General features: G+C 38.7%; 1 protein-coding gene across 1 annotated transcript; it reads right to left on the reverse strand.

Annotated features, from left to right (window-relative positions):
* Positions 1 to 10,154: 10,154 nt before the first annotated feature.
* LOC131816733 (olfactory receptor 1A1-like) lies at positions 10,155 to 11,138 on the reverse strand. The gene has a single exon (XM_059149679.1). The coding sequence runs from the start codon at positions 11,136 to 11,138 to the stop codon at positions 10,185 to 10,187; it is 954 nt and encodes a 317-aa protein (XP_059005662.1). The 3' UTR covers positions 10,155 to 10,184.
* Between the last annotated feature and the right edge of the window lie 1,111 nt (positions 11,139 to 12,249).

A 12,249-nucleotide genomic window follows, 5' to 3' on the forward strand; every position in this document is an offset into this window, starting at 1 on the left:
TTGATAGCCGTTAGCTCTGTTGCAGAAGGTCCGTCCTCTGTATTTTTCTTCTGTTAAGCATTCCTTCTCCTAGTCATTTCGGTGGGAGATGACTGAACAGATGTAGCTGGATGTATGAACCGTGGTGCAGTCAAGGTGCACCCTGGAACACTTCTGAGCAATCAGGATTCCCCACCCAAACGAGAGACAAAAGAAAAGAAAAAGAAGAAGAAAAAAAAGAAAAGAAAAAAAAGAGAGAGGGAGAGAGAGACGGGAAAGAAAGGGAAGATGAAAAAGAAGGTTCAGCCCAAATGGGCCCCAAGGTAAGATTTATGAAGTAGACAAACAAAAATAGACAAACAAAAAGACTGATACAAGTATTTAACAAGAGAAAAAAAATATATATATATATGCAAATAAAGGAAGAACCTCGTCAAAAAGAACCCCAAGTGTAAGATTTATATGCTATCAGGACAAACACAAAAACACAGAAACACTGGTGGAAGATGGGAGAGTGGTTATAATTCTCAGTGTGTGCGAGGAAGGTTGTTTTGATTCTTCCTGGATGTATCTTGATATCTTTGTTAAAGGACTTAACTTTCCTACGATAAAGCGGGATTAAAAATTGGTTTACCTATAGGGGTGGTATTGATTGGGGAAAGGGGATTACTTTGAAGTTTAACTCCATATGAATATTAGGAGATAAAAACAAAAAGGAATAAACTAGACTAAACTAAACTAAAATTTAAAAAAAGGAATTCAAAAAATAGAAATGCAAAAGAGAAACATAGGTGTATGTATCAAAAAGTTCATGTTGGAAGGTTATTATGGAATTTGATGTACTGTACAGCTCGCTGTGATGATAAATAGGTTAAAAAAATTACCTATGTATTAAAAAAAAATGAACCAGAATAGTGGGAACGAGTGAAAAATAAAAGTTTTCCTAGGAAATAATGGTTGTTCTCTTGTAGTCCTTTTTTTTTTCTCTTTTTTTTTTCTTTCTTGTTTTGTTTTCTGGGGGAGGGGCCTGCCACGTGGGTTTTCAGTCAATGTTGTTCGATGAGTTAAGTCTTCCCACCCTTCCTCAAGGGGGTGTGCTTTGAGGAAACTTTTTTTCCAGGCTTTTGTTCTCTGGCAGTTTTTATGTTTGTTCACTTTTTTTTTCCCCTTTCACTTTGTCCGCTTTTGATGGTTTTTGTAGTTTTAGAGGAAAACAAACCGCACCCTGATCTCCCTCTCAGAGAGAAGCCTCAGTCTGACTGCAGAGCCTAAATAAGTTCCCCCTTGGCCGCTGGCAGAGCAGGTTCCAAGTCGCGGTCCCAGGGGATGCAGGATCTTTTTCTTGTACTCAAAGCCAAGGCAGTGGTGGCTGTCTGGGCAGCTCCAGACTGCCAGAGAGGTTCCAAGGAGCAATCGCACACTGAGATTTTCCTGCTGGCCCGGGCTGGGAGTGCCTGATCTTTCTGGATCTAAGAGTGCCCAGCTTGTGCGCACCAATTTCAGGGGAGACTGTGGGTCGCGCGCAGGTCTCAGGCTCTGAGAACGGGGCGCAGATCCGAAAGCACCATGCTGGGCCTTCCATGCACCTCTCTGGGGCGAGAGTTTGGTCTGAAACAATGGCGGGTATCAAAGGGCGCCAGCTGGGCCTTTGTACCTCTCTCAGGGGAGTATCTCAGGCTCTATAGCAGGGCTTGAGCATTCTGCTGCCCAGCGTGGCTCCCATCCCCTCACAGGAAATGGACCCCATGCGTTCTCGGACACACTGGTGGCTTAGGGACCAAGAGCTGGTTTCTCCGCTGCACTATCTCTGCTTCAGCGCCAGAGGAAGCTGTCCTGGGACCAGGGACTTAAGCCCCTATCCCTAGCCGCCCCCCCCCATTCCCACAATCCCCGCCCCCAATCCTTTGCTCTTTTGGAGTGCTTTCAGCCAGTCTCCAAGTTAATGCTCCCAGTCGCAGGGCACTCTCACTTGTATTCGGGTATCACTTTCCAGCAGCTGCTCTGGTGGCTCCCTCCCCCTTTTGTTTATCTTCCGATATCAGTCGCTGTTCCCACTCTGCTTTACCTGCCCACTGGCATCTTCTGCCCCTGTAGAGATCCAGACATGTATAATTCTGATCTCAGGCTGATTTCATGGGTGATCGGAGTTCTTTGGTAGGTAATCAGCTCACTTTGGAATACAGGCTGAAAAGGTGCCTCCTTTTACTTCCCTGCCATCTTGTCCTCCCTCCTTGGGTTTTTTCTTCTAAAAAATCTGGGATACAACTTCTTCTAATAAATCAAAATATACCCTAAATCTAGCACAAGACTTTGTTCTAGTCTCCAGCCTAAGCAAATTCTCTCCACTTTCTTTTTCTTTCTTTTCCCAACCAACTTATCTTATCAATTCCTTTTTTAGATTAAAAAAAAATTTCATCTTTACAGTCATATTCCATCCCTTCATTGTGTTTACCTTTATTTATATATATATTTATATGTGTTTTATATATAAATATATAAAATTTATATATATAAATATATAAAATTTATATATATAAATATATAAAATTATTTATATGTATTTTATATGTTATATAAAATATATATAAAAGTTTTTCTCTATTTAAAATTTTGGGAGGTAATTTCTCCAAGAGACCAAAATACTCCCAAAATTAAGTCGGTGGCTCTGTTCTATTCACCAGCCTAATATATATATTTTTCTTATTTATTTATTTATTTATTTATCTATTTATTATTTACTTACTGAACTTTTTTTTACTCTCTTTGTTCCCCCCATGATTTGGGGTCTCTTCTGATTTGGTTAACACACATTTTTCTGGGGCATTTGCCACCCTTTTAGTATTTTATTCTCTCCTTCATATATTCTTATCTGGATAAAATGACAAGGCAGAAAAACTCACCACAAAAAAAAAGAGCAAGAGGCAGTACCAAACGCTAGGGTTCTTGGTAATATGTCAGATCTAGAGTTCAGAATGATGATTCTCAAGGTGCTAGCTGGGCTTGAAAAAGGCATGGAAGATATTAGAGAAAAATTGTCTGGAGAAAAAAAGTCTTTTTATAGAGAAATAAAAGAACTAAAATCTAACCAAGCTGAAATTAAAAAAGCTATTAATGAGGTGCAATAAAAAAATGGAGGCTCTTACTGCTAAGATGAATGAGGCAGAAGAAAGAATTAGTGATATAGAAGACCAAATGATGGAGAATAAAGAAGCTGAGCAAAAGAGAGACAAACAACTACTGGACCACGAGGGGAGAATTCAAAAGATAAGTAATACCAGAAGACGAAACGACATTAGAATAATTGGGATTCCAGAAGAAAAAGAAAGAGAGAGGGGAGCAGAAGGTATATTGGAGCAAATTATTGTAGAGAATTTCCCTAATAGGGAAAAGGGAACAAGCATCAAAATTCAGGAGGCGCAGAGACCCCCCCCTCAAAATAAATAAGAATAGGTCCACACCCCACCATCTAATAGTAAAACTTACAAGTCTTAGTGACAAAGAGAAATTCCCGAAAGCAGCCCAGGACAAGAAGTCTGTAACATACAATGTTAAAAATATTATATTGAAAAAATATATATATTAGAGTGACAGCAGACTTATCCACAGAGAACTGGCAAGCCAGAAAGAACTGGCAAGATATATTCAGAGTACTAAATAAGAAAAATATGATGCCAAGAATACTATATCCATCTAGGCTATCATTGAAAACAGAAGGAGAGATAAAACGTTCCAGGGCAAACAAAAACTAAAAGAATTTGTAAACACAAAACCAGCTCTACAGGAAATATTGAAAGGGGTTCTCTAAGCAAAGAGAGACCCTTAAAGTAGGAGATTAGAAAGGAACAGAGACAATATACAGTAACAGTCACCTTACAGGCAATACAATGGCGCTAAATTCATATCTCTCAATAGTTACCCTGAAAGTAAATGGGCTAAATGCTCCAATCAAAAGACACAGGGTTTCAGAATGTATTAAAAAAAAATCTATCAATATGCCATCTATAAGAAACTCATTTTAGACCTAAAGATGCCTCCAGATGTAAAGTGAGGGGGTGGAAAACAATTTTCCATGCCAATGGACATCAAAAGCAAGCTGGGATGGCAATCCTTATATCAGATAAAGTAGATTTTAAGCCAAAGACTTATAAGAGATGAGGAAGGATACTATATCATACTCAAAAGTTCTGTCCAACAAGAAGATCTAACAATTTTAAAAATCTATTCCCCTAAACTGGGAGCAGCCAACTATATAAATTAATTAATAACAAAATCCAAGAAACACGTTAACAATAATACAATGATAGTAGGGGACTTTAACAGTCTCCTCACTGAAATGGACAGATTATCCAAGCAAAATATCAACAAGGAAATAAAGGCCTAAATAACACACTGGGCCAGATGGACATCACAGATATATTCAGAACATTCTATCCCAAAGAAACAGAATACACAGGCTTCACTAGTGAACATGGAACGTTGTCCAGAATAAATCACATTCTGGGTCACAAATCAGGTCTCAACCAGTACCAAAAGATTGGGATCATTCCCTGTATATTTTCAGACCAGAATGCTCTGAAGCTAGAACTCAATCACAAGAGGAAGTTTTGAAAGAACCCAAATACATGGAGGCTAAAGAGCATCCTTCTAAAGAATGAATGGGTCAACCAGGAAATAAAGAATTGAAAAAAATCCATGGAAACAAATGATAATGAAAACATAATGTTTCAAAATCTTTGGGACACAGCAAAGGCAGTCCTGCGAGGAAAATATATAGTGATACAAGACTTTCTCAAGAAACAAGAAAGGTCTCAAAAACACAACCTAACCCTACACCTAAAGGAGCTGGAGAAAGAACAACAAAGAAGGCCTAAATCCAGCAGGAGAGGAGAAATAATAAAGATCAGAGCAGAAATCAATGAGGTAGAAACAAACAAACAAACGCCAAAAACAACAACATCAACAACACCAAAAAACTGCAATAGAACAAATCAACAAAACTAGGAGCTGTTTCTTTGAAATAATTAACAAGATTGATAACCCCCTGGCCAAACTTATCAAAAAGAGAAAGGAGCCAAATTAATAAAATCATGAATGAAAAAGGAGAGATCACAACCAACTCCAAAAAAAAAAAAAAATACAAACAATTCTAAGAACATGTTATGAGCAAATATACACCAGCAAATTTGACAATCTGAAAGAAATGGATGCATTCCTAGAGACATATAAACTACCAAAAGTGAACTGGTAAGAAACAGAAAACCTGAACAGACCCATAACTAGTAAGGAGATTGAAGCAGTCACCAAATATCTCCCAAGAAACAAGAACCCAGGGACAGATGGCTTCCCAGGGGGAATTCTACCAAATGTTTAAAGAATAATTAATTCCTATTCTTCTGAGACTGTTCCAAAATATAGAAATGGAAGGAAAACTTCTGAATTTGTTCTGTGAGGCCAGCATTACCTTGATCCCAAAACCAAAGATCCCATCAAAAAAGAGAATTACAGACCAATATCCTTGATGAACACAGATGCGAAAATTCTCACCAAAATACTAGCCAATAGGATCATTAAAACATTAAAAGGATTATTCTCCACAACCAAGTGGGATTTATTCCATGGCTGCAAGTTTGGTTCATCCTCTGAAAATCAATCAATATGATACAATACGTTATTAAAAGAAAGAACAAGAACCATATGATACTCTCAATAGAGGCTGAAAAAGCATTTGACAAAGTACAGCACCCTTTCTTGATCAAAACTCTTCAAAGTGTAGGGATAGAGGGTACATACCTCAATATCATCAAAGCCATCTATGAAAAACCCACAGCGAATATCATGCTCAATGCAGAAAAACTGAGAGCTTTTACCCTAAGGTCAGGAACATGGCAGGGATGGCCATTATCACCACTGCTATTCAACATAGTAGAAGAAGGCCTAGCCTCAGCAATCAGACAACAAAAAAAAAATTAAAGGCATCTGAATCAGCAAAGAAGAAGTCACACTATCACTCTTTGTAGATGATATACTTCCTGTGGAAAACCCAAAAGACTCCACTCCAAATCTGCTAGAACTTGTACAGGAATTCAGTAAAGTGTCAGGACATAAAATCAGTGCATAGAAATCAGTTGCATTTCTATTCACCAACAAGACAGAAGAGAGAGAAATTAAGGAGTTAATTCCATTTACAATTTACCCAAAACCATAAGATGCTTAGGAATAAACCTAACCAAAGAGGCAAAGAATCTGTACTCAGAAAACTATAAAGTACTCATGAAAGAAATTGAGGAAGACATAAAGAAATGGAAAAATGTTCCATGCTCCTGGATTGGAAGAACAAATATTGTGAAAATGTCTATGCTACGTAAAGCAATCTACACGTTTAATGCAATCCCTATCAAAATTCCATGCATTTTTTTCAAAGCAATGGAACAAATAACCCTAAAATTTATATCGAACCAGAAAAGGCCTCTAATGGCCAGATGAATTTTGAGGAAGAAATCCAAAGTTGGTGGCATCACAATTCCAGACTTCAAGCTCTGTTACAAAGCTGTCATCCTCAAGACAGTATGGTACTGGCACAAAAACAGACACATAGATCAATGGAACAGAATAGAGAGCCCAGAAATGGACCCTCAACTCTATGGTCAAGTAATCTTCAACAAAACAGGAAAGAATATCCAATGGAAAAAAGACAGTCTCTTCAACAAATGGTGTTGGGAAAATTGGACAGCCACATGCAGGAAAATGAAATTGGATCATTTCCTTACACTACACATTAAAATAGACTCAAAAGGGATGAAGGACCTCAATGTGAGAAAGGAATCCATCAAAATCCTCGAGAAGAACACTGGCAGCAGCCATTTTGACCATAGCTGCAGCAACTTTTTCCTAGAAACATTGCCAAAAGCAAGGGAAGCAAGGGAAAAAAGAACTATTGGGACTTCATCAAGATCAAAAGCTTTTGCACAGCAAAGGAAACAGTTAACAAAATCAAAAGACAACTGACAGAATGGGAGAAGATATTTGCAAACAACATAACAGATAAAGGGCTAGTATCCAAAATCTATAAAGAACTTATCAAACTCAACACCCAAAGAACAAATAATCTGATCAAGAAATGGACAGAAGACACGAACAGATATTTCTGCAAAGAAGACATTCAGATGGCCAACAGATACATGAAAAAGTGTTCCACATCACTTGGATCAGGGAAATACAAATCAAAATCACAATGAGATATCACCTCACACCAGTCAGAATTGCTAAAATTAACAAGTCAGGAAATGACAGATCCTGTCAAGGATGTGGAGAAGGGGAACCCTCCTACACTGTTAGTGGGAATGCAAGCTGGTGCAACCATTCTGGAAAAGAATATGGAGGTTCCTCAAAAAGTTAAAAATAGAGCTACACTATCACCCAGCAATTACACTACTGGGTATTTACCCTAAAGATACAAATGTAGTGATCTGAAGGGGCATGTGCACCCAAATGTTTATAGCAGCATAGTCCACAATAGCCAAACTATGGAAAGAACTTAGATGTCCATCAATAGATGAATGGATAAAGAAGAGATTATATATATATATATATATATATATATATATATATATATATATATAATTGAATACTATGCAGCCATCAAAAGAAATGAAATCTTGCCATTTGCAATGACGTAGATATAACTAGAGGGTATTATGCTTAGCGAAATACGTCAATCAGAGAAAGACAATTATTATATGATCTCCCTGACATGAGGAAGTTGAGAGGCAACATGGCGGGTTTGGGGGGTAGGAAAGGAATAAATGAAACAAGATAGGATCAGGAGGGAGACAAAGCATAAGAGACTTAATTTCACAAAACGATCTGAGGGTTGTCAGGGGGAGGGTGGTAGGGAGAGGGTGGTTGGGTCTTGGACATTGGGGAAGGTATGTGCTAAGATGAGTGCTGTGAAGTGTGTAAACCTGGAGATTCACAGACCTGTACTCCTGGGGCTAATAATACATTATATGTTAATAAAATAATAAAAAATTTTTAAAAAGATAAAAATTAATATCAGGGAAAATTTTAAAAATACTGAAAATGAGTGGAAATAGAAATACAATATATCAAAACCCATGGGATTCTGCAAAAGCATTTGTAGAGAGAAGTTTATAGCAATAATATGTTAAAAGAAAATAAAAATGTCAATTAAACAGCTTAATTTTATACCTCATGGAACAAAAAAGAAGAATACACTAAGCCTATAGCTAGCAGAAGGAAGGAAGCAAAGAAGATCAGAGCAGAAATAAATGAAATAGAGACCAAGAAAATAATAGAAGACCAGTGAAAGAAGGGTTGGTTTTATGAATAGATGAGCAATAAACCTGGAGAAAAAAGGAAAAAGAAACACGTGAAAATAGTTTTGATAATATATTTATTTAACCCAATATGTCCAAATTATTGTCATTTCAACATGCAATCAATATTTTTAAATAGTATTGATATTTTATCATCATCAAAATCGAGTGTAATTTACATTCACAACACATTTCAATTTACTCAGCACATTTCAAGGGTTCTACAGCCACATATAGCTAAAGATTAAAAATTTGCAATAGCTGTAGATTCAGAATATGACACAGACTGCACACTGGTAAAAGCCTAAAAATTTAGGCTTTTACTGACTCATGGGTAGTTACCAATTGCCTAATTATATGTGGCCCAGCAGAAGGACATTGGCAAGCTGTCCTGTTAAAAAGATCTTCATATCAGGATCAGCACTATAGTAATCTCAGTGGGAATTTGAGGAATGCATTAAAGTAGGATGAGTTGAAAACCCATCAGAACTCACTTCCAAGTTCGAAAGGATTTTGGAATGGGCAAGTAGATATCCTGAAGCACTCACTTGAGGTGGCCACCTGGGTCTATGAAATGAGTAGACGTAGAGTCCTGCAATAATGTAGAGGTGGCCTGAATCTAGGCATATTTTTCTTATACTTTGTAAGGCACAAAATGCCAGTAAGAACTGTTCTGTCTGTTAGCAAAAGAGATAGAGACTACAGATGGCTCCACAGCATCTGCTCTGTGGGGAAGGCCCTGACTTCAGCTGACAAGTGAGACTGATGTCGGTAGCCCTAGGAGCCAACACTTGGGTCCTAATAGGAGTAGACACTTACTCTGGACTAGGCTTTCCTCACCTGGTAGTAGATGCAGAAACTCAAAGTGTGTAAAAGAACCAGAAGAGAAGCTATTGCACCATTTTGTGTGGCTCTCCATCATTTCTTCATAGCAAGTAGCACATTTTATAGCCCATAATGTCCAGCAGTAAGCAGACAGATATCCTCTTTAGAGTACAAGCTTGATAGAAAATTGGAACTGGCAATTAAAATATTGATGGTCTGAAATGGGTGGAGATGATGTATGAAGGGCTGGCTTCCCAAGGGTGTGCTCACACACAACATGAACATGAGAAGGGCTAATGGTGTGTCCTGACTGTTTTTTTCTGGTGGATCTGGGGAACAGGGGATGAGGAAGGTTGTTCTAGATCTGTACTTATGTAACATTGCCTTATCTGAGTAAAGTGGACGGATAGAGAGGGACTAGTTAGACAGGCATTGCTGCCTACAAGTGAATGAGACTAAACTTAATGCCCCTTCCAAAGATGAAAGTGTTAGGGCAAAGGAGAGAAGGTGGAATAGATGAGGTTAAGAGAATGAATAAATGAATTACATAAGGAGGGAATTCAATATTACATAAAAACCTAGAAAGAAAGAATCCTTGGGGCGCCTGACTGGCTCAGTGGGTTAAGCCACTGCCTTCGGCTCAGGTCATGATCTCGGGGTCCTGGGATTGAGTCCCGCATCTGGCTCTCTGCTCAGCAGGGAGCCTGCTTCCTCCTCCTCTCTCTCTCTCTCTCTCTGCCTGCCTCTCTGCCTACTTGTGATTTCTCTCTGTAAAATAAATAAATAAAATCTTAAAAAAAAAAAAAGAAAGAGAATCCTAACAAAAAGTGATATTCAAAGATAATATTGACTCTTACTCAATTATACCTGATGTCTGAAAGGGTGAAGCTACATATTGCTGACACCACTTCTACTCTGGAACCTGACAAGATCAAATGGAAGTCTGCAGACTTGAGTGGCCTTGGCCTGGTAGAAAAAGGTGGCTTCTTGGAGGGGGAGGATATTGGGGCTGGATTCTAAGTGCATCCTAATTGGGGACTCCAATTAACTCGTCAATGATCTCACACTGTTTATGAAGAGAGTCTTGCTGAAGAGTTTCCCCAGGGCAGCTTTCATGTCTCGGTTTCTCAGACTATAAATGAAAGGATTTAACATTGGGGTCACTGCGATATACATCACAGTTATCACTGCATCCTTTAGGCTGTAACTAGACAGAGGGCGGAAATACATGCCCATGACTGTCCCATAATACAGAGAGACAACTGTGAGGTGAGAACCACAGGTAGAGAAGGCTTTGAGCACACCCTTGGTGGATGGAACCCGTAAGACTGTGGAAAAGACCTGGACATAGGAGATGATGATGCATAGTAATGGCACGGAGAAAACACCAACCCCTAGGTACATCATCTTCACATTAAAGTAGGTGTCAGAACACGATAGCTTGAGTAAAGAGGTAATGTCACAATAAAAGTTGGTTACTTCCTTGCTGCCACAGAAGGACAGACGAGCTGTGAGCAGAGTGTGGGAGAGGGCATTGGTATTTCCAACCACCCAAGACCCAACAACTAGGAAGACACATGTCCATGGGCTCATAATTGTTGTGTAATGAAGTGGGCGGCTGATGGCCACAGCACGATCATACGCCATCACAGCCAGGATGTAGCTGTCTGTGTTAGCCATGCCAATCATGAAACACATCTGTGTTAGGCATCCCCTAAAGGAGATGGCCTTGCTGCCTAAGACATGGTTGGCTAGCATTTTAGGGATGGTTACAGAGGAGAAGAGGATGTCAACAAAGGAGAGATTGGCAAGGAAAAAATACATGGGGTTGTGAAGGCGAATGTCAGACTGAATGGCCAAGATGATGAGCAGATTCCCAATCAGTGTGATGGGGTAAATGAACAGGAAGAGGATGAAGAAGAAGTCTTCCTGTTGCTGCTGACCACTGACTCCCAGGAGAATGAAACCAAGGGTAAAGGACTCGTTGTCTCCTCTCATCCTCTCGTGGATCCTTCAGAAGAAAGAGGAGAGGAATCCAGAATTATTAGTAAAGTTACTGTGCGTAATGGTCTTCCTAAATCACCTCTTTTGACCCCTGTGATTTTTGTGTCTATACTTAGGTGTGCTAAATCCAATTAATTGTTGGGGGGGATTCCCTGTTTGTCAATGTACCTAATTTCCATGTGCTAGAAATTTTGTTAAGCTTTGCAGAAAAATTATAAACATCTGAAAAACAGTTTATTCATCCATTTAGTCATATATGATATAGTCTCTGGTCTGTAGCACCTTACAACTTAATGGAGATTGCAGAATCACATACTAGTTTTATTACACATGGAAATGAAAGGACAATGTTTCAGAGTCTTTGAAAAAATCTCTCCAGTGGAGTGGTTAGTACAAAAACACTGTGAACAATCAGAAATTCTTCCACCGACTAGACTGAGAATGAACTCAGAGCTAGGAGGTAACTGGTGTCTGTCTGAACTGGCATGGAAGATTGTAAACTTTAAGACTACTGGACTTAGGTCGTAGCAAAGGAAGAATTGGGTGTTTACTCTCCAATTTTGAAAGTAGACATTTACCACTTCCTTCAATAGGTTTCATCTTTATTCCAAGCCCTGAAATTTGTGGTATCAGAATATTTTTCTCTTTGATCTTCTCTTCCCATTTTTTAAATTATTTCCTCTAATGACTCATCCAATTCCATTGTGGCTTCATCCCCTGCTTAGTAGACTCTAGGTCTCTATGTACAGACCAGATCTTTTCTTCTAATTTCCATGACCAGCCATCCCACCAACATGTCTGACTGAACCTCATCCTCTGCACATCTTTCTTGAGTAGACAATGGAATACTTGAGAAAGAGAACCCTATCTTTTTTATTTTTAATCTCCCTTATGGAGATTTCTTGGAATATTATTTTATGTACCAATACATTCGTATTCAATAGTTTGACTATAACCAGGTTTGTTCCATGGCTTCTCACACAGAGGATGCTACCAGGTATTGTCACTTAGGTTGTCCCTCACATTGATATCTGATCTTGTTGATTCTTCATTTTAAATAATTCATACATAAGTTTCCTACTTATTGTTTCAGTGCTTTAGCTTT

The sequence above is a fragment of the Mustela lutreola genome, chromosome 15, assembly GCF_030435805.1.
Source record: "Mustela lutreola isolate mMusLut2 chromosome 15, mMusLut2.pri, whole genome shotgun sequence".
In the NCBI taxonomy this organism is placed as follows: Eukaryota; Metazoa; Chordata; class Mammalia; order Carnivora; family Mustelidae; genus Mustela; species Mustela lutreola.

Excerpts from the sequence above, each read along its gene's own strand:
- LOC131816733 (XM_059149679.1), bottom strand. The coding sequence starts at position 11,138 with ATGAGAGGAGACAACGAGTCCTTTACCCTTGGTTTCATTCTCCTGGGA.